This window comes from Gossypium hirsutum, chromosome D12, assembly GCF_007990345.1.
Source record: "Gossypium hirsutum isolate 1008001.06 chromosome D12, Gossypium_hirsutum_v2.1, whole genome shotgun sequence".
Classification (NCBI taxonomy): Eukaryota; Viridiplantae; Streptophyta; class Magnoliopsida; order Malvales; family Malvaceae; genus Gossypium; species Gossypium hirsutum.
In genome coordinates this window covers 28,466,545-28,491,261 of record NC_053448.1, presented here as the reverse complement: position 1 = coordinate 28,491,261, position 24,717 = coordinate 28,466,545, and the positions used below count along the sequence as shown (strand labels likewise).

Below are 24,717 nucleotides of genomic sequence, written 5' to 3'. Positions count from 1 at the left end.
AAGTGTGTGGTAATTGTAAATACATGTGTAATAAATATATGTATACATTTGTAATTAATATATATACATACTTATTAATTAAGAAAAAGATATTTATATATTATATTATTATTAATTAAGCAAAAGAAAGAAATGAAAATAAAAGAAACAATGAAATAAAGATAGAAAAAGAATAGAGAAGCTCACGAAAAGGAAGGAAAGAAAGGGAAAAAGAAAAGAAAAAGGAAAAATAGGGTTTTTGAGCTTCAAGCTTAAATTGGTAAGTCAATTTAGTCCATTTTCTCTTAGTTTTGATGTTTTTAAAATCCTAGAACAAAGTATTATTGGATTTATGTTGAAATTTTGTAAGATATTAGAATTTTTAGACATGGTTCATGTTGGGAAAGATGATGAATTAGGGGTTAAATTGATTTAATTTCAAGTTAGAAGTTAGTAAATGATTTAATTGTAAAATAAAGTGTAAGTTTTGAATAGTAGGGACTAAATTGAAAGAGTCTCGAAATTAGGGATTTATGGTGAAATTGAAGAGTTAAAATGAGTTTATAGTAAGAATTAAGAGAGAATATGAAGTTAGATTGGGAAAATAAAATTAGTATTGATAAGGGATTAAATTAGAATTTAGGTAAAGTTTAGGTATAAATGGAAATATTTAGATGAAATTGTGTATTAATGATTTTTAATTGTTTAATTATGTAGCTAATGTCGTGCAAGAGTCATTGACCAAGAAAGGAAAGGAGAAGGTGGCAAGGAGTGACTCGAGAGAAATTTCGGTTAGTATTACCATAATTCGAATTTAATTATTAATTGTTAAAATTTAAATTAATATACATGATAAGCAAATTGAGGTAAGTATCAAGATTGAATTGAATGATAAATACGTATTGGTATTGAATTTATTAATAGCAATTGTTGAATTTTGAATAATATGTTTAGTAAATAAAAATAAGGTGAATATCGATATTGAATTCAATGATATTGAATTGTATGTGAATTGAATGGAAATTACTAGTGATATGATTTGAATTAAAAGAATTAATGTGGTATTGAAATGCATATTGGATTGAGAAATTGATTTGAATTGTGAACATGAGAAATCGTGAATTGAATGAAATTGAAATGAAGTATGAACATGTATGAGCATTTGATGGTATATTGATTGGAAAGTGGAAAATGGAAAATATATTGAATTGAATTGTGATTAAATTGGAATGATTTGAATTGAAAGTTTGAGAAAGTGATTGAATTGAAATGTGATTCGAAAACCCTATTAACTAGTCGGGCTAAGTCAGATATAATTGGCATGCCATAAGATTTGGAAGAGTACAGGATTTATCGGCTCTGCCGATCAGGCACTTATGTGTCATATTTCAGGCACCTCGTGTGTCATTTCAGGCACTTATGTGTCGTATACTAATCAGGTACTATGTACCGTTTTAGGCACAATGTGCCGTACTGGTGTGTTTGGTTGGATCCGTGTATCCGCCAAGGTCCGAGTCTTGTTAATAGGGGTAAATAATTGAAATGAGAAAATTTGAATAAGTGTGATTGATTGAGCTATGGAAAGAAATGAGAAAGTGAAATTGTGAATTGATATGTGAATTGGAAATCGAGATATGAGATTTGAATACATGAACCCAAAGTTCATGATTTAATTAAGAGTAAATTTTTATTATATGATATTAGTGAGTACAAATTGCAATAGAATTGATATTGAATATAATGATAAATTGAATGAATTGTATATGGATTGAAATGAACTATTGGAATGATATGTGAAAAATCCAATGAAATTGAGATAGTGAAATATTGCTTATTGTTATTAATAATCAAGTTGATTTAAAGTATGAGATAATTAATAAATAATTGTAGGCATAAATTGAATGTATAAAATTTTACAAAAGTAAAATCATCAAAATTTTACTAGGGGTAAAATAAGGATGATAAAATTTTTCAATATAGAATATTAAAGTTTATTTTGGAAAATAAAAAAATTGAATCAAGTTGGATTACATTACAGAGTACTGGGTCAAAAGGCCTAAGAAATACTCGTAATTTGACCCAATGTGAGAGAGGCCCAAAACCCTTCATATGACATTAAGGGACCGGCAACCCTAATAGGAATACTAGGGTGTGTCGTTCACCCCACTCCTACTTTAAGTAGGAAGTTATTTTTTTATTTGAAGTAAACCACTACAACTCAACAAGGGCCTACATTCTCTTCTTATAAATAGATGGTACTGGTAAGGCATAAAACACAACATTAAGATATTGTTACTCTACCGAAAAATAGAGAGAATTTATTCTCAATTATCAAATATATTTTTCCAGAATAACAATTCTATCGGTTTCTATTAAGAAGAGAGAATATTTGTTTTCACCCCAAATAAAAGAGAGAAAACTTTTTCTGGTTTTGTGTTTTGATTCACTTGGTTCGAGCCCACACTCGAAGCAGTTCGTGGTACGATAATAGTGGAGAAAATCGTTTGGTTGAAAGCCGGGAACAACAAACGTCCACTAAGTCGAAAACACAGGTATGAATTCAGTAGAGTTTATTGCTATAAATATCACAAACCGAGTCGATTTTCAAAATTTTAATTTTCCGCTGTGCAAGAAAATTGTTTTCAAACCAGATTTTTTTTCCAACAACTAGTATTGGCACTAGTTAGATAGGCTAACACCTCATCACAAAAAGTTGACTGCAGCCATGATGCCAACAGTTTATTTTGTAGTCTGTGCAAAGTTAGAATTATTAACCAACTTTCCATCTTTATCAACTATAAACTAAAGAGAGATGTTAATTGTTCCCAAAATATACCCTTGCAATCCATATCCTTCAAGAACCAACATTATCTAATGCTTCCAAAGAAGAAAAGTGTTTTCATTAACTTTAACATTTTCATGCTTTGGAAACTGTTGAACTCTTCTTGAAATTACACAAGAAGTTAACACTAGCTCTAAGTTGTGAGAATGCACCTGCTCATCAGCATTTGAAGAAGAATGATGCTAACTGCCATCATTTCCTAAGACAACCTCTGGAGCCATGAAGAAACCACACTTGAATATGCAATAATCACCTCTCACTGCAACCCTTTAATAGCAATTATCACCTCTCATAACAACAAAATTACTAGCTTTGATACCATGTTCGAACTTGATCAAAAATAATAAGGAAGAAGAGAAGAGAATAGAGAAAATGGTTTAATTGTTTTATTACTATATCTCTAATAATCCAAAGGAATGAGCCATCAAATTTATACAAGATTGTTATCCATTGCTAACAATTAATCCTAACTGAATCTTTAACTCATTCACTAACTAAATTGAATATAGATACAACAAAACATAATTATAAAACTAACACTTAACTACCTAACAATACAACATCTGCTAATTAACTAACAGCTTAAGAATGGTCACTATTTACCTTAATAAATATTCATCACATATTAGTACCATAAATTATAAACATAATATATATTTTATTTTAAAGATGGACTAAAATTAATAAAGTAATAGTTTATGTTATATTTAACATGCTTTTACTTTGTATTTTTGGAATAACATGGAATGATTTGATTGATTGAAAAAAAATAGCACTAAAATTATAATTAATTACCATGTAAAGTAAGTTGAAATATATTTGATATTTTTTATTGTATTTTTGGAAATACGTTTAACGGTTATTATTTCCTTATTTACTTAGTGAATGTTTTTGGAAAAAAAAAGAATATAACAATCAAATTTGATTTATAAAAAAATGTTTTGGCTATTAATTATTTCAATAAAGCATTAAATTTGGGAAAAATAGTAATAAAGGAAAATTAATGTCATTTGGACGATAAAAAAATAGTACTACTTTATTTTAAGGTTTGAATTTTTTTTCATGGGTTTGAGCGGATGAGGCATTTGAGGCAGTTTATTGGCATAGGAGAGATAACAACAATAAAGCCCACTTTAAAGTTTGTCAACACTTTGAACTTTTGGCCCATCACCTAAAGTCTGCAGTGATGAAACCAACTAATGGACTTTCAAAATGTTGGGTTTTAAGTTGTCTTAGTTTGGGGACCCATTAAAGTAGTACCCTCATTTTATCATAAAGTTAATATCTAAAAGTGAAAATACGAACAATAATACAATATGACATATGGAATTGCATCAATCATTTTCATTAAATAAATATTTTAAATCAACTAAGGGTCTGTTTGATTGCCAGTAAAATATTTTCCGTAAAATGATTTCGGGAAAATGTTTTACTTTTCTGTAAAATGATTTACTGGAAAATATTTTCTGGTGTTTGATTGAATCTGTGTAAAATATTTTCGGCTGTTTGGCAGATTTCCTGGAAATATTTTTCGAAAAATTTTTTTTTACATATATTGATATATATTAATAAATTTTTATATTTTAAATTATTTTTACATATATTGCAATGATTTATTTATAATAATACTCAATTATTAAGCTACAATATTAATCGTTATAAATTGAAAAAAATCAATACCAAATAAATTATTTGTAATTGTGTTAAAAAAACAAGTATTGAATAATTAAAAAAACAAGTTACTGAAAAATCGATAAACAGAAGCAATTTTCTACCGGAAATGAAAGAAGGAATGAAGGAGGCGATAGAGAGGAGAGCACGGAAAATGTCTTACGGGAATTGAAAGGGTAAGACATTTTCCCTAAAATGTAACCCATTTTCCCTTGTTTTGGAGTTCATTTTCCAAATGGAAAATGTTTTCCGCCAATCAAACGATGGAAAAGTTGGAAATGATTTTCCGGAAAATCAATTCTTTCAATCAAACAGACCCTAAAATTCATTAAAAGATGGCTTAATTAATAAATTTTTGAAATCAATTAAAATTGAAAGATGTTTATTTACGAAGCAAAAATCAAGTTCGAAAGTGCAATATGCATAAGGAAAGTATTTTACTATATCTGATAATGGTTGGAATGTCAATCATATTTGCTCGAAAAATGGGAGAGTTTGGACAAAAGTATAGATTTGAAAAATGGGCTTGAACAAAAATCATGACCCGTTTTTTAAACAGGACGAGCCTCGAATAGTGTTTTTGGCCTAGACTCGCTCAACTCGGCCCAAATCAGCCTAAACTTTCATTTTTGTTGTTGTTTTGCTACCATTTCGCTATTATATTGTTAATATTTTGTTGTTATTGTTTGTACAATATAATTCTTGTTTTCTTGTTAATTTCGCTACTATTTTAGAGACATTTGATTGCTAAATTATAACTATCTTAGTGTTATTTAAGTATAAAGACTTTTTTAATGCATTTTTAATTTATTGAGAAACATTTATTTTAATGCTTTTAGTGTATTTGATGTATCATATTTTTTAAATTTGTTTTTATATAAAAAATAGTCTAAAAAATTAATACATGCGGATTTGATTGAGCTCGGGTTTAGCATTTTTAATTTGGATCGACCAGACTTGAGGCAAAAATTTAATCTCATTTTTCGAGTCGAACCCGAGCCTAAAAAATAAGTCTAAAATTTTACGTAACCCGACCTGATCCAACCCATGATTAGATCTACTCTCTACTCTCGTTAATAAAATTGTTGGTCATTTAATTATATGTTAATTTTAATTTTGAAATAATAACTTAAATTTGATATCTTAAAAATGACTTTCTTAGTCAAATTATTTTATTAGGAATGAAATCAAATTAATTTTACAATGAAGTTTATTGTATTCCTTCAAAAAAATGGGTGAAATTCAGATATATATATATGGATAAACTCATTTCATTTTTGACAAAAAGTTATATTTCTTTATGATGAATAATTATTGAGTACCTATCGACAACAGATCGATGATGAAAATTTTGTTATCCCCTAGCATTTCCTTTTATTTAAAAAACCATCAAAATGTAATTCTTTTAAGCATGCACCAAACATGACCTTGTTAAACATAAATATCTAAAAAAAAAAACACTGCTAACTCTATGCCCAATGTTTTATTTTATTTGGAACTTCAATTTTATTGACAGTTTCAATAAACAGTTGAATAAAATGATGTCTTATTAATATATATTTTTAACTTTATTCCAACTTTTATGATAGGCGAGGAATTTAGAAAATATTTAAATAAATAAAATATATTTTTAATTATTTAAATTTCAACATTATTTATGGTGATGCTAATTGCCAACCATTTTTTTGCTCACTAAGTAGAGCACGTTGAAACACGTCTTATTAATGGTTAGCATAGAACCATGTAACATTTTATACCTGAATCGATCGTTAGGTATGAGTTATAGGATGTCACATTCATTACCAGAGCAACTACGATCAATAATACACAAAGGCAATCATTACACATTTAGATATACATGTTACATGTGTATGATATGATATACAAACATTTTTGGGTCATATACAAGCCTACGAAAGCTCATTACTTGTTACATCTCAAAAACGGCGAATCCCCAAAAAGGCGATTCAGGTATGCGTGTTAACTGTTTTGGCGCACCATAGTAGTATAATTCACCGCCCTGTTGGCTTGCCGATAAATTGGAGTATTGACGTGTACTAGCGTTAAAGTATCCACCCGTTAGCGGTATCTAAGGATTTAATTACAGGGCATCTTCAAGTAAAGAAAGAATAGGCCCAAGAAAGAGTACGCCCTAGAGTTTTGGTTGAGCACGAAGAGCCTACCAAGTGTATGAGAAAGCTATAGGAGACTTAATTGTCTTTAAGACCACGCCTTACACAAGTCACCGCCAAGGTATAATACGTTCGGTTTGCTTGAGCACTGTTCAAGTTGGTTATGGTAATAGGATTAGTTGAGAGTCAATTAGATTGATTTGACCCTCCTCATGGCTAGTCAAATAGTAGCTTCGATCTTCATCAGATTTTCTTTTACCTACCCCCAGGTTTGGTAGGGGAATTAGAGGGACCGGGAGTATATAAAGTAAAGGAAGAGGGACATCCCAGGTGGTTTTTCTCTCTACTAGACGTTCCGGTCTTTCTTCTTAACCTAAATGTTCTCTTCTTCTTTATTCAACTAGAGCTAAGATTTTATTTAATCCGTGGATAATTCAACCTTCTGATAAGTCTTACAGCTTTGTATGTTGCGATTGTTGAAAAGTAAGAGTTTTAAAAGATGTAAGAATAGTAGGGTGTGAGTGGCGTCTTGCATGGGGGTCGCATGTAGTTGCAACATTAGTAAACTATCTGTATTCTAATGGAAATTCCATGATCTTTTAAGCAATTGTTGCTTCTGGATTGGGAAGGACAATTGAAATAGAAGCTTTAGGCCGAGGTAAAGGTAGATCTCTAGTGAGTCTCTAGACTCGTCTCCTGCATGTTATATTATAATGATTCTTTGCATAGCTGATGTCCATATAGATGAGCATATCTTCTTGAGGAGTTGCAATATGTATATGTTTGTGTGCTTTTTATAAAGCATCTATATGTATGTACTAAAGTGTATGGTATGCTACATGAAAATGACGATGTGTGGTAATCATATATGAGAAATTATGTGTTGGGAAGTAAGATTTTGTTAAGGGTATAAGTGAAACCTGTGTAAATGTGTCCATTATGTTAATTGAGTGATGCATGAAAAAGTGCGGTTGGCAATAAGGGGGTTTGGGTAGAGTGTCGAAAAATATGTGATATGATAATGGACCTTACAGTGGTGCTTTGATGACGTTTGTCGGGACAGTAAATACGAGAAAGGGCTAGTGTGTCATATATGTGGAAATACCATAGCCATTGTGTTGGGAAATGTGCCCATATTATAGTAAACATGTAACTATTTTCTATTTATTTAAATGATGAATAAATAAATAAAGTTAATTTCATATTTCACTATTATGTCTTTTGTATTTCTGTCTTTTATATTTTGCATGCATAACAAAATTGTGACAAGCAAATATTAGCTCATTGATTGTCAAAGCTCAAAGTAAAGATAAGTGACATTGTAAGAACGTTTACATTGCAAGAAAGACAACTTACTTCAGTAGATAATCTAAATAAGTTCGTAATCCCGTAAAAGAATCGAGGTGAGCATTTGATTCAAATACTAAGAAGGATTATCATGTCGTCTACAATTCCAATTAGGGAGATGGCTAGTCTTGGCTGTCGGAGCAGTTGACTCCACGGGTAGAGACATAGATGTATTCATTGGTAGATTGATACATTGGACTGGAACCGAGATGAATTAATTCTAAATCCGTTTGTGAATTAATTCACTTGTGACGTTCATAGTGTGATTCACCTAAATCCTGAGTTAGTCACTGACCATGCGTATGCAACTCATGTACTTTGATATAAGTGGAGGCTTATGCTCTAATGATTGAGCCCGTAGCAAGTAGGTTGGGTACATGACTTGTATATGACATGGCTTTACTAGCAATAGTGGAATTCATAGCCCAATTAAAGAATTAATGATATCCTCTCATTGACATTGTGTGGATGATAAATATGGAACGTGACCACAGGTTGTTAGTTCTCGAACGAGCAATTTATCACGGTCATTTGTTGACAGTGGTCATATTAATCATTAAGAAGACACAATGGTGACAATGAGATAACGTAGGATTGTATTGAGTGAATTGATTTAACTCAAAGAAATCAAGGATATCATACGAAGGTAACACACACATGACGAGGTTATTCCACAAAGTAGTTCGATGAATTGCTTTCATAAAGAGTATACAATAAGAAGTTTTCAATCATGGTACTTCTTGTGGACTGACTCCATGATTAAGTAATTGTGAATTATCAGAACAATGCTTCTGGACATAATTGCAATTAGTAGAGCCTAATATATATGTCTGATTAGTCCCTCCGCTAGCTTAACAAAAACTCGATTGAACTGTATTTGAATTATAAGAAAATTCTACAACTCTGGAAATAATTTAATTGAGTCAATTTATTCGATATGAAATTAAATTAGGTGGTCGTGAGAATTATTCAACTAGAGAATTTGATTAAAGAATTTTCTTGAAAAATTAATTTGGAAAATCTAAGTGATTTTTGGGAAAATTAATTTTGATCAAGTAAAATTAAATTAATCAAATTAACTAAAATTAATATTATATTTTTGAAAATTAATTTTCAAGTCAAACAATTGGTCTGATGAGTAATTGAACTTGAAAATTAGACTTGAGATCATAAATTGGGCTCAGAAGCCCAAAATAGAGACCAAGACCCAAAAATTGGTCGAATTTGGCCCGATATGTGAAACCGGGTTGACGGTCCAACTGGTGGCTAGACCAAACCGATCGGGTCATCACTGACCCGGACTGAATCGACAATAATTGAATCGGTTTGGGGTACTGTAAAAGTGTCGCACTTGCATCACCGAGCACAACGGTGCTGGCAGCTACAACGGCGTCGTTCCGGTGGCCGACAATGGTTGGTCTTCGGTGGTTGAGCAGTAGAAGAGTTACATTCCTGCTGAGACTCTCTAGAGAATTTGATTTCATATTAACTATTCCAAAAATAATATTATTTTAATAATTTAATATTAAATTTAATTTAATACTTAACTTAATAGTGTTTTATTAATTTAATATTAAAGTGATTATCTTAATATTAAAGTAAATTTAATATTTATCTTGTAGATAAACATTCTATTATTTTAATAATATTTAATATTAAATTTAATCTAATATTTATCAAGATAAATATTATATTAATTTAATATTAAAGTGATTAAGTTTAATTATAGTTGAATTCTCTAAACTCTCCCTATATAAAGAGAGCTTTTGGGTCATTATTTAACACACACTTAAATTCAAGAAAAATTTGTAAAGAGAAAATTCATTAAAGAGATTATTTCAGAAAATTTCTAGAGATATTTTCTTATTTACAACTTGACCTAAAAGTTTAGAGAAATTACAAAATTATCCCACTGGTAATTTTTGTGAAAAAAATTTCTAATTCGAAGCGAGCCCACATTCGACAGACGTGAGCTTGAGGATAGTGGAGAAGACTACTCAGTCGAAGCGCTTATCCTAGATGAATAAAAAATGTACAATTTTGATTAAGTGTTTATTACTTTAAATATCACAACCAAGATCTTGTGTTGGAAAATTTTTTAAAACTCTATTTTCCCTAAATTTATTTTCCGTTGCATTTTTCAAACCCCTTTTTCCAACAATTGGTATCATGAGCCAAGTTGTGTTCTATCTATAAGTATAAATAAATAATCAAAATAAATTTATTTTCTTCTTGAATGATTTGATTACATAGAAAGTGACATTCTTTATATTTTATGCATGTTTTGAGTTATATATGGGAATGGATGCGATATTATAACTTTGTTATATAATTATTTTTATGGCTGAGGTTGTGGTTCTTAAGAAATAGACCGTGGACTATCATCTCCACGTAAGGTTATTTTTTTTAAGATTCATAGAATTCTTGTGAGTCGGAAATGGACATAGGACTTAAATATAATTTTTCAAAAAGAGTCCATGATGAAGAAAAGATGTAATGGCAGTTGAAGACCCAAGGAATGCCTTGTGGCAAAAAAATATGTAATTTTTTTTCATTTATTTTCTAGAAATAGAACCATGGAAACCTTGACTGACAATTTTATTTTAAGTACCTATCTCATTATATATATGTTTTATAATTGTTTATAGTATTTACATTATGTAATGTTATAATTGTGATATATATATGAGATGATCCATAGTTGATCGTTTAAAACATAAGAAGTGTGGTAATGAGAAAATAAATATGTTGTATTATTTCATTCACTTCTTTAAGTTATTCAATAACTGTGAGAAATGTGGTAATGATAAGATGCATGTCTAATATTGGCTCTGGATAGGAAAGGATTGGTTTTTAAGCGGTCAAATTTGACTTACCTCCCTTTCCTGGGACCTTACCTAGTGCATGGTTCACATTAATTTCTTCGATTTTTCCCTTAAAAGAAAAAATTAGGAGAATCAAAATTATTTGTTTTTTATAATTGATTGATTCTTGTGAATGAATGTGAATATTATGAAATTGCCATAGCATGCCATGCATATATTGGAAGCATGTCATTTAGATTAGGTACGAATGCCACTATGACTATTGTATGACCATTCTTGAAATTTGGGATTAAAAACATTGCATGTCTTTAAAATATTGAATGGGAGAAGGTCATTGAACAAGACTTATGGCTTTCATTGATGGTCCCTAAGTGATAGTATGATAAAGTTTCGAGTCGGTTCCTACCCTGGCGACACCCTAAGGTAAACTTTGTCATGCGGGTTCACTAGATGAGATTTCATTTTAAGGACAACTAGTCATGCATGAATTTCAGAGAGATTGTTCCAAGATGACTCATAAATGAGAGCATGTTCATGATGAGTGTTGAATTAATGGTTACACACTCAAGATCAACTCTTATTAAATAGTTTCCCAAGAAACAATATTTAAGCTAGAGATGATGACCAAACATTAAATGGTCGTTAATTTGTGTGGAGTATTGAGAATTAAGATTCATGAACTGATTGGATGTAATCCATGTTCTTGCTAGTTAATCATAGGACCCCAATGTGACATGGTTGATGGGTGTGAGAATGATCGTAGCAACGAAAAAATATATTTTCCAAGGTTTTAATACAAGACGTATGCATCATATTGCATTCTTGATATGTTGCTAAAATGAAAAATATTTGCATAATACAAAAATAGTAATTAGTGAATCTTTATTTTTTTTTCAGTTCAAATGTCTCCTACTCCATTTATTAGCATTCTTACTGAGAATAAATTAAATGGGGATAACTTTCGAGAATGGAAACAAAACTTGCTAATAGTTCTTAGTTGTGAGAAACACAAATTCGTTCTTGACAAAACGTGCCCTCTTAAAGCTCAGCCCAAAGTGAGAAATCACTGGAGAGATTCTGACTCGATTGATCGATGTTATATGTTAGCGAGTATGAGTAGTGTGTTGCAAAAGCAACACAAGAATTTCCTTATTGCCAAAGAGATCATGACAAATTTGGAAGATTTTCTCGGAGGCCAAGTTGCTTGAGCTCAACAATCCGCTATTACAAATTTGATGAATTCTTAATAGAAAACCGACACTCGGGTCTAAGAACATATGCTTAAGCTTATGGGATTCTTTGCAGAAGCGGAGGAAAATGGGGACGAACTAAACCTGAACACTCAGATTGAAATAGTGTTCAAATCTTTAACTAAGGAGTTTGATAGTTTTAGGGCCACTTAAAACTTAGGGAATAAGACGCTTACCTTGAATCAGCTTATTAATGAATTACAATCCTATGAGTTGATGCTGAATTGTGTAAGTCAGTTCAAGAGAAACCTAAAGCAAACTTAGTTGTGGGCCCTTCATCCTCTAAAACGAAGCAAAAAGGTAAGAGAAAGAAGAAACTGACTAAGTCTTCGATTCCAACTCATATGGATGGGAAGATGGCTAAGAAGTTAAAAGATCCTAAAAAGATCAAATGTTTCTTCTGTAATAGGAAAAGGGCATTTCAAATCAAACTACAAGGAGTATTTGGATTACTTAGCCAAAAAGGGAAAATATATGGAAATCTTTGTGGTTGAAGCTTGCTTAATGGAAGAATCAATTGACAACTGGGTTACTGATTTTGGAGCCACTAACCATGTGTGTGCTTTTTTACAAGGGTTCAGTGAAATGAAAAGTCTGCATGATAGAAGCCTCTCGTTGTGGACCGAATATGGGAGCTATATTTCAGCCGAAGTAGTGAGAGAAGTTATTTTACACTTTGATAATTTTAGGAAGATTGTTTTAAAGAACGTGTTTTATGTACCTCACTTTAAGAGGAATTTAATTTCTATAGCATGTTTATTTTATAACGGTTATACCGTGACATTTAATAAAGGGATTGCTATTCACAGAAATCGTTATTTAATCTATAATGGAAGGATGAAAAATAATCTTTATTTTATTAAACCAAATAACTACTCAATGCTTCAAATTGAAATAGTGAATAAAAAGTTTAAAACTTCTCACTCTAATAAGGGGTACCTATAGCACTTAAGACTTGGTCATATTAACCAAAAAAAGAATCACTAGACTCATGAAAGATAAACCCTTAAATATGCTTAAGGAAGTTAGTCTTCCCTAATGTGAATCTTGCTTGGAAGGTAAAATGACTAAGAGGTTTTTTAATACGAAAGGTACAAGGGCCAACCAACCTTTAGAACTTGTGCACACTAATGTATGTGGTCCATGAGCATTAGTGCCCAAGGAAGTTACAATCATTACGTGACTTTTATTGACGACTATTCTCGATATGGATATGTGTATCTAATGCACCCAAAAGCGAAACCTTTGATAAATTTCGTGTAACACCCTATACCCGACCCAGTCATCGAGCTCGAATATAAAGATGTAACATACGTCTCACTACTTGTATGTTACAGTGTTTACTATGTTAAAGTCGGACATGTCATTCATAGCATTTGCGTAGGTTTTAAGACACACATGCATTAATCATCATTAAAACATGCTGGACATACATCAATGTAACTAACCGTGTTAAAAATTCAAGCTTTTGGACCACTTAGCAAAATTTCCAAGACAAACATATAACTATCGATACTGACCCTAGGGTATCGATATCTTCGATAAGTGGTATCGATACCACCTGAAAAATCGATACCAAACTTGCATTCTATTCCTCGTTCAAAAATCATACTGTCGAAAATTATCGGTACCTATCATAGAGTATCGATATATTTACCCCAAGTATCAATACTTGAGTAAAAGTATCGATTCTAAATCTCTTTTCTAACTTCTCTACACGTTTCAAAACATAGTGGTATCATTTTTAAAACCCGATTATCGATACCTCTACTACAAACCTAAAAAATATAGTGTACAAAAGTATTCAGTCTTTTCCAATTTAGTTTCTAAACATCATGTATCAAATACTTCAACAAATAATCATCCAAATGGCTAAATTTAACAGTTCAAAACGTTAGAAATGTGTCCGAGCAAGAAACATCATGCCATCATCAATTCTCATAAACCTAAGCATATTTATAACTCATAAACCTCATAAACAAAAGCAATAACCAGCAAAATGTTCAAAACTAACATGGCTATAAATAGGTCTACCACATTGCCTTATTCCCCAAAACGTAAATAAACAAATATTGAACACCTATGGAATATTAACAAGTCTTCCTTGGATCACTCCCTTAGAAAACCACACTGCATACACCGAAACGTCACTAATCTGCATATGTTGAAAAGGGTGGGTGAGCTTAAACAAGCTCAGTGAATAATTAGAATAATCATTACGCAAACATGTCATCATGCATCCACAACACAACTATATATATATACAAATACAATGTTCTTATGTCTAGTGTCATATAATACCTATTCATGCATTATCTATTAGTTCATCTACATAACAATTACATACTCATTCAAGTATAAATTACATAACACATATTCCATTAATCATGTATCACATTTCACACAATAACGTATAATGATAAATTGGCTCTTGAGGTATGAAACATAAAGTGGACACTATCACCACATATTGGATACACAGATATTCAATCACCCCAAATGACTCATAGAGTCGAACATATCCCATAAGTAAAGCATATAGCTAACACTCTCATTATTTCCCCTTACATGTCCTATTGAATGAAGCATAGCTCACATTCCCTTATCCCTCCAACATGTCCCAGGGCCTCAACACCCAAAATCATTGTACATATAGGTGAGTACTCACAATTCTATGGCATACCAACTACATCCAATGGTTAAAGATCACAAGGCCAAAATATCCAAAATCAAACATATATCACTTACCGATTATCCGTGCACTATCGCTGCATATGTGCATTTTTAGCAGAACACTATCACTAACATTTATCATATACATAACATGTACACATTTGCACTTTCATAATAGTTATCATAACCACATATCATATGTTATAGCATCTTATCTCAATTCACATATTCATAAACACATAAGCACATAGTTCACAAGATAACATAGGTATGGGAAAGCTTACACTCAGAATTTAGAGTAGGGGTTTAGGTTACTACTAAATTCCCAAATAACACATGACTCATGTTTACGAGCAACGATTCCAAACACTCACCAATACGCTTTCGCCTAAAAGTTGAAAGCTCAACTAGCCTTTCCTAACTCGTAGATGGTCCTAGCGAATCCGAAGCTTTAACACAATAAATTCACACAACAATACATTAAAAAATCAGTTAATGACTCACCATAAGCAATCAAAAACAAAAGCCTAAGCTAAGTTCTCATGTAACCGAAACCTTTAACATAACAAACTTTAAATTCAAATATCTCGGTCTATACTTAGCCTTTTCACCTAAAACCAGTTACGTTCATCTTACAATTCACCTACAACTAATTCCCAACCTTTAAACTACAACAAAACTACTCAATTCATGGTATCAACTTTTTTGACATGTTTTTGGCTATTTTTCAAAAATTCATTAAAACTCAAGAAATCTTTATCGAAACTTCAAAATAAGTTTAGAAACCTCTTAACCATGTCAAAACTAATTGAAAAATACTTTGAAACCACGTTTTTACTCAAAATCCTGAAATCTACCATTAACAACTCAATTTTTGGCTTTTATTTAAAACATGTGATTTAATGACTAAAAACTTGGTGTTAAATAATAAATAACATTTAAAACTATTTAGGAATTGAACTATTATTTTATATGATGAAATATCGAGCGTTTGATCGAAAACCCAAAAGCTTGACAATGAAGAAAACTATAGTGTTTTTGGGTGTTTCTCTTAACTTCTATGGAGGTTTACAACTAAGAGGGTGATAGAAGTAAAAGGAATAGAGTTTAGCAATTAAAACTTGAATGAGAAGAGCTTGGGAAAGTAAGGGACATCAACCACAAAGGATGGGAGAAATCTAACATGACATTAATGTATAATGAGGGGAAAATAGGGTGTTTTTAAAGTTTTGGTTTAATTGCCTTTTAAAAACTCACAATTTAAACCCTTTTATAAATATGTTCTTATTTCAAAATTAAAGGTATTTAAAAATCATTTTTAGAAATTGATTTAATTTTCTAAAAATCATAGTTAAAAACATTACAGATAAACTATGTTGCAAAATTCCAAACACTCTTAAGGCTAAAAATACTAAATTACCCCTAAAACTTCTAGGCCCTATTTTGAGGTGTTACATTTCAAGATTTTCGTGCAAAAGTGGATAAACAATTAAGTTTATCCATAAAGAATCTTTGATCTAACTGAGGTGGGGAATACTTGTCTAACAAGTTCTTAGGATACCTCATAGAGAATGAGATTTTATCCCAATTGATTGTATTAGACAGTCCACAGTGGAATGGTATACCTGAGAGAAAGAATAGAATCTTGCTTGACAGGGTTTGTTCAATGTTAAGCTATTCACAACTCCCTACTTCCTTTTGGGGATATGCGATACAAATGGCTTGCTATATTCTAAATGATGTGCCAACCAAGTCTGCTTGTAAGACACCTTATGAACTGTGGCATGGAAAGAAACTCGCTCTAAATAACTTTAGAATATGGGGTTGTCCAATACACGTTTTGGATAAGGATGCAAAAAAGTTGGATGCACAGACAGAATTGTGCATGTTTGTAGGATATCCAACAGGAACAACGGGATGATTATTCTATAATCCAAAAGATAATACAATTAAAGTTTCTACTTATTCTACTTTCCTCAAGGAAAGCTACATGGATAAGTTTAAGCCTCGAAGTAAAGTGGTACTTGAGGAACTTTCGCGAGTGGTAGAATAATCACCAAGTTCAGTTCTCGAAAAAGTTATAGAAAGACCTACAAACAATCAACAATATAAGGGAATCTATCGTAGTGAGAGAGTTTCTAAGAAACTGGACTTATTCATCTATAATGGTAGTATTATAATACAAAAATAAATCATGAGGATGATGATCCACTCACTTACGAGGAAGCTATACAGGACGTTGATTCCAAGCTTTGGAAACAGGTCGTAGATATGAAATTCAATACAGTGTGGGAACTTGTAGACTTACAGGTTGCGATTAAACCCATAGGGTGTAAATGGATTTACAAGTAGAAGAGAAACGAGAGAGGGAAAGTGGAAACACACAAAGCTAGACCTGTAAGAATGGTACACACAGAAAGAAGACATCGATTACGATTAGACATTCTCTCCGGTAGCTATGCTCAAGTCTATCTGCATACTCTTATCCATTGTCGTTGCTCTCGATTACGAAATCTGGCAAATGGATGTCAATACACCATTCTTGAATGGCTATCTTGATGAGACCATTTACCTGGCTCAACCCACTGGCTATGTTGTTAAAGGAAAAAAGCATAAAGTTTGCAAACTGCTAAGATCTATTAATGGACTTAAGTAGGCATCCCACTCATGGAATAAAAGATTTGATCAAACGATCAAGACTTTTGATTTGAGCAAAATGATGATGAACCTTGTGTTTATAAGCGCATAAAGGACAAAAAAGTGGTTTTCCTCATTTTGTTTGTCGATGATATTCTACTTATCGAAAATGATATAGGAGAATTGTCATCGGTTAAATTATGGTTATCTCAACATTTTAGCATGAAGGACTTGGGTGAAGCTAGTTATATTCTTGGAATTCGAATCCTCAAGGATTGAAAGAATAAAATAATAGCTCTATCTCAAGCTTCATGCATCGATAAGATACGAGAATATTTTGCAATGACCAATGCGAAGCCAGACATTTAGTCGACTGAATCAAATTTTCATCTTTCTTTAGATGACTGTCCTAAGACAACGGAAGAAAGAGAGAATATGAGTAAGGTTTCATATGCTTCGATAGTTGGAAGCTTTATGTATGATATGCTTTGCACACATCCAGATATATGTTTCGCAGTAGGAATGGTTAGTCGATATCAGGGGATCTAGGTCTCAAGCATTGACAAGTTGTAAAGTATATATTAAGGTATCTTAAAAGAACCAGGGATTATATGGTTGTGTATTCTAGGGAGAAACTTACTCCAATTGGATACACAGATTCAGACTTCTAAAGTTGTAAAGATTTGAGGAAATTGATGTCGGGAAATGTATTCGTTCTGAGGTAACGAAAGAAGCAATATGACTTCGAAAGTTCTTAACCAATCTTGAAGTCATTCTTGGTATGGAAAAAGCTATAACACTGTATTGTGATAACAGTGTTGCAATAATTAATGCCAAGGAATGAGAAGTTAAAAGAGGACAAAACACATTGATCGAAAGTATCCTTTATACGAGAAACGATAGCCAAAGGATTTGCAGATGTGATGAAAGTAGCTTCTGAAAATAACCTTGTAGCTCCATTTACTAAGACTCTTGTTACTAGGAGTTTTAACAAACATGTCGAGGATATGGAAATGCAAAACTGTTGTAGAAAACGGGTTTAGAAAACACAGTAAAACACAAATTTAGGGAAAAACTAGAGTTTTGAAAAAATCTCCAAAACAAGATCTTGGTTGTGATATCTAAAGTAATAAACACTTAATCAAAATTTGTCAGATTACAGTTTTCTAATAAGGAATCTTGAGTGTATCAGATAGGATTCTGTAAATATTTTATTAATTGCTATCACTAACTTTAAGGCTGTTTTTAAGGGGCAGCATCCCTAGAATTAGTCTGTTTCCTAGTATAGAGTTTCCTAAGTTAGGCTCACTATGTATATAAATATTAGTGTAATTCCTTGTGAGAAAATATACTAGAAAAATACTATTTCTAACATGGTATCAGATTAGCCCAATTTCTGGAAATTTTTTCTTTTGTCTGGCATTTTTTTACTCCCGCTCAACCCTCAAGCCTGTATATTTTGTTCAAAAGAAATATGGCTGAAATTGTCCAAACCAATACCAATGGGGATATTTCAGAAGTCTCTATGAACAAATCCAACCCAACAAGTGAGTTGCAGAACATCCAAGTAGCCTACATGTTAAATGGGAAGAATTACCTAAAGTGGTCTCAACTGGCTCGCACGTTCTTGAAGGGAAAAGGAAAGCTGAGTCATTTACTCGGAACGTGACCTAAAGAAGGAGATCCTAAGTTTGATGCTTGGGATGAACAAGACTCTATGGTAATGTCTTGGTTATGGAATTCTATGATGCATGAAATCAATGATACATGCATGTTTCTTAACACATCCAAAGATATATGGGAGGCTGTGAAGCAAACTTATTCTAAAGTTCGAGATGCTGCTCAAATCTATAAAATCAAGACTAAGATTTCATCTACCAAGCAAGGAAGTCGATCAATCACGGAGTAGTCCAATCTTTTGTAAAGTTTATGGTAAGAAATGGATTATTACCAGTGCATTTAGATGAAGTGCAGTGCAGATGCAGCACTCTTGAAAAGGTTCGTTGAAAAGAATCAAATTTATGGTTTTTTTGCTGGACTAAATGTTGAGTTTGATGCAGTAAGAGTCCAAATACTTGGAAAAGAGGAGCTACCATCACTAAATGAGACAATCGCAATTTTTCATGCTGAAGAAGGAAGAAGAGGAGTTATGATTGAGAATAGTCAAGTGGATAGTTCCGCCTCAGCTACAAAAGCTGTACATGAGAGGAGATTTGGTCTGGAGCAGCCAACTAGCAAGGATAGTAGGCAGACAGAACTTACAAGGCCTATTAAAAGTGAGTCTTTATGGTGTACCTACTGTAAAAAATCCAGTCACGCTAAAGAAAAATGCTGGAAACTCTATGGGAAGCCACAGACAATTAAAAAAAATTCAAAAACTGGTGGACAACCAAAGGAACAAGGGAGACCACATAGAGCAAGACAGCTGGATAGAGAAAAAAATTCTCAAGAATCACCTGTTGCATTTAATAAAGACGAAATTGAGAAGTTGAAGAATTTGTTGGGAACATTGGAAAAATTTTCATCAATAGGTACTTGTAGTTTGGATTTTTCAGGTATATCATTTTCGCAAGATTCTAAAGTCTCGGATACAGTCACTAACAGGTCTTGGGTAGTTGACTCAGGAGCTATAGACCACATGACCCACTCCTCACAAAAATTTGTTTCATATACACCTTGTCCTAGTAATAGAAAGATAACAGTAGTCGAAGGTTCTGTGATCACAGTGACTGGTTAGGGTGATATTGTTATAAACAAGACTCTTACTCTTAAAAATGTCCTTCATGTTCCAAAATTGTTTACCAATCTTCTCTCCATCCAAAAAAATTACCAAAAACTCTAACTGTAGTGTGGTTTTTTTTATCCCAATCGATGTTTTTTTCAGGAACAGAATACGACGAGGATAATTGGACGTGCTAAAGAAGTAAATGGCCTATACTATCTTAAAGAATCTAGTGGAGAAGTTAGTGCTCTGAATTTCTCACCATTATCTTTCATATCCAAATCTGTTAAAACCAATAAAGACCAAATTTGGCTCCATCACCTCCGCCTTGGTCATCCATCATTTAGAGTTCTTAAAATTATGTTTCATTCAATGTTCAAAGGGATAACTATTGAAAAATTCCATTGTGATGTCTGTGAACTTGCCAAACATAAGCGTACCTCTTTTTCGGTAAGAAGTAAAAGAACATCCGCTCTTTTTACTCTTATTCATAGTGATATTTAGGGACCATCCACTATTTCAAACATCTCTGGGGCTCGGTGGTTTGTATCCTTTATTGATGATTATACCCGTGTGTCTTGGATATTTCTTTTAAAATAGAAATTTGATATAAGGTCTGTCTTTTCAACCTTTTACAACATGATCAAAACAAAATTTGGAGCTAAAATAAAAAGGTTTAAGTCAGACAATGCCAAGGACTATTTCAATCAATTTCTCTCCCTATATTTTAAAGAAAAAGGCATTATACATGAGTCATCTTGTGTTAGCACACCCCAACAAAATGGTGTTACCAAAAGAAAGAATGGTCATATTTTAGCTATTATTAGAGCTCTCTTGTTTCAAAAAAATATCCCTAAACAATACTGGGGGGAGGCTATTTTAACTGCTACTCATATGATAAATAGATTGCCTACAAAATTCCTTGAATCTCAAAGTCCTATGCAAGTTCTAGCAAAATTCTTTCCTGATTTTAATACTTCAAAGCTTACTCCCAAAATATTTGGATGTGTTGCCTTTGTACATATACATTCTCAAATTAGGGGAAAACTCAACCCACGAGCTGTCAAATGTGTCTTTCTCGGTTATTCTTCCACACAAAAAGGGTACAAATGCTATCATCCAACCATTAAAATTTTTTATGTTTTAGCGGATGTTAATTTTGCAGAACAAGAGAATTTCTTTACTCGTCCTTATCTTCGGGGGGAGATCTTATTCACAGAAGATAAGGATAGAGAATTCTTTCTTCTTAATTTTCCAACTCCTATCCAGCAACCAAACATTCTTGATTTTCCAGCTTCTGTCCAGCAACCAAGCACTTAGTCATTACCTACCAACCAGCCTGCCCAACTTGAACCTATGCAACCCGAAATAGAGCCTAATACACCCAAATCAGAAAAAAGGGATTCATGGTACTACATCTTCTTTTACTGGTTTACTCAATGAAGAAGGCACCGGTGCAAGCTCAATCATCTTCTTCGGATATACAACCTGCTACTCTACAACCCGAGGTAATTACTGAACCTACTTTGAATACTACTAAAAATTTTGATCAGAGAGACTATGATTTTCCCATTGCTATTAGAAAAGGAACTAGATCATGTACAAAACATCCCTTGTACTTATTCATGTCTTACAAAAATTTATCCCATAACCACAAAGCCTTTCTTACTAGCCTAAATTCATCTCCATTCTCAAAACTACATCCGAGGCATTAGATTATGAGAATTGGAAAAATGCTATGAAGATTGAAATGGAAGCCCTTGAAAAAAATAAGACATGGAATTTGGTAAAATTACCAAAAGGAAAGAAACCAGTTGGATGTCGTTAGGTGTACACAGTGAAATATAAGTCAAATGGTTCTTTAGAGAGGTACAAATAAAGATTGGTTGCTAAGGGGTACACTCAAATGTATGGAATAGGCTACTTTGAGACATTTGCCCCTGTTGCAAAGATGAACACAGTGAGAGTGTTGTTGTCACTCGCTGCTAAACGAGGCTAGAAATTACAACAATTTGACATCAAAAATGCCTTTTTACATGGTGATCTTGAGGAGGAAGTCTATATGGATGTTCCACCAGGATTCGGTCAACTACAGGACAGGTAGTTTGCAGACTAAACAAGGCTTTGTACGGGCTAAAGCAGTCCTCGAGAGCTTTGTTTGGAAGATTTACCAAAGTAATGCTCAAGTTGGGGTATAAACAGAGTCAATGAGATCACACTCTGTTTCTAAAGCACTCATCTTCAGGGGGAATGATCGATTTATTAGTTTATGTAGATGACATTATAGTGACTGGTGATGATCTAGAAGGAATGGAAAATTTAAAGAAAGGCCTAGTAAAAGAATTTGAAGTCAAAGAGCTTGGTAAGTTAAAATATTTCCTTGGTATTGAAGTAGCACACTCTCAGAAAGGAATCTTCATATCTCAACAAAAATACATAATTGATTTGTTGACAGAGATGGGCAAGTTGAGATTTAAACGAGCAGAGACACCCATAGAGGTGAACCATAGACTTGGAGATGCACTAGAAGATGCAGCAGTTGATAAAGGTTCATATCAAAGACTTGTGGGGAAGCTTATTTACTTGTCACATACTAGACCGAATATTGCCTATGCAGTTGGTGTTGTAAGTCAGTTCATGCAGAACCCCAAAGAATCACATCTTCGAGCTGTGTACCAGATTCTATAGTACTTAAAAGGCACTCTAGGCAAAGAAATCCTATTTAAGAAAGGGAAGAATTTAACCCTTGAAGCCTATACTGATGCAGATTATGCAGGGTCTATGGTTGATAGAAGATCAACCTCGGGCTATTTCACTTTTCTAGGAGGCAACCTTGTGACTTGGAGGAGTAAAAAACAGAATGTTGTGGCTAGATATAGTGTAGAAATTGAATTTAGGGTGATGGCTCTTGGAATTTGTGAATTATTATGGCTGAAAATTATTTTGGAAGATTTAAAGATCAAGTGGGAATGTCTAATGAAGTTGTATTGTGATAATAAGTCTGCTATCAATATTGCACATAATCCAGTTCAACATGATCGTACGAAGCACGTTGAGGTTGACAGACATTTTATAAAGGAGAAACTTGACAGTGGCTTAATTTTCACTTCATTTGTGTCCACTGATGGTCAACTGGCAGACATAATTACCAAAGGATTATCTGGGAAGATCTTTCAGAAACTAGTAAGCAAGCTGAGAATGGATGATATCCACTTCCCAGCTTGAGGAGGAATGTCAGATTACAGTTTCCTAATAAGGAATCTTGAGTGTATTAGATAGGATTCTGTAAATATTTTATTAATTGCTATCCCTAACTTTAAGGCTATTTTTAAGGGACCCTAGAATTAGTCTGTTTCCTAGTATAGAGTTTCCTAAGTTAGGCTCACTATGTATATAAATATTAGTGTAATTCCTTGTGAGAAAATATAATAGAAAAAGCCTATTTCTAACAAAATTGTATCTTTTCAATTCGTCTAGGATAAGCGTTTCGACCGAGTAGTCTTCTCCACTATCCTCAAGCTCACGTCTCGAGTGTAGGCTCGATTCGAATTAGAAAATTTTTCACAAAAATTACCAGTGGATTTTGCAATTTCTCTAAACTTTCGGGTCAAGTTGTAAATCAGAAAAATATCTCTAAAAATTTTATGGAATAATCTCTTCAAAGAATTTTTTGTCTACAACTTTCTCTTGAATTCAAGTGTGTATAAATAATGACCCAAGGCTCTATTTATATAGGGAGAGTTTAGAGAGTTCAACTATGATTAAACTTAATCACTAAATATTATATTAATTTAATATTAAATATTATTAAAATAATAGGCTGTTTATCTTGTAGATAAACATTACATTAAATTTAATATTAAGATAATCACTTTAATATTAAATTAATAAAATACTATTAAGATAAATATTAAATTAAATTTAATATTAAATTATTAAAATAATATTATTTTTAGAATAATTAATCTAAAATCAAATTTTGTGACAGAACCCCAGTAGAAGTGTAACTCTTCCATTGCTCAACCACCAACGACCAACTGCAACTGGCCACTAGGACACCACCGGCACCTCCGTGTCCAGTGGTGCAGGTGCGACACCCTTACGGCACCCCAAATTGGTTCGATCTGGGTCAATGATAACCTGACCGGTCCAGTCTAGCCACCGATTGGATCGTCGGCCCGATTTCACATATAAGGCCTGATTCGACCAGTTTTTAGGTATTGGTCTTGATTTTGGGCTCTCGAACCCAATTTACTATGTCGGGTCCAATTTTCAAGTTCAATTACCCATTGGGCCAATTTTTTGACTTAAAAATTTACTTTTAAAAATATTATATTAATTTTAATTGATTTGATTAATTTAATTTTACTTGATCAAAATTAATTTTTCTAAAAATCACGTAGATTTTCTAAATTAATTTTTCAAGAAAATTCTTTAATCAAATTCTCTAGTTGAACAATTCTCACGACCAACTAATTTAATTCCACATCGAATAAATCGACTCAGTTAAATTATTCCCAAAGTCGTAGAATTTTCTTCTGATTCAAATGCAGTCCGATCGAGTTTTTGTTGAGCTAGTTGAGGGACCAATCGGACATATACAATTAGGCTCTAGTGATTGCAATTATGTCAAGAAGCA

General features: G+C 32.5%; 1 protein-coding gene across 1 annotated transcript; it reads left to right on the top strand.

Moving 5' to 3' along the window:
- Positions 1 to 19,319: 19,319 nt before the first annotated feature.
- LOC107942435 (uncharacterized) lies at positions 19,320 to 20,093 on the top strand. Its single transcript, XM_016876106.1, has one exon. The coding sequence runs from the start codon at positions 19,320 to 19,322 to the stop codon at positions 20,091 to 20,093; it is 774 nt and encodes a 257-aa protein (XP_016731595.1).
- The last annotated feature ends 4,624 nt before the right edge of the window (positions 20,094 to 24,717 follow it).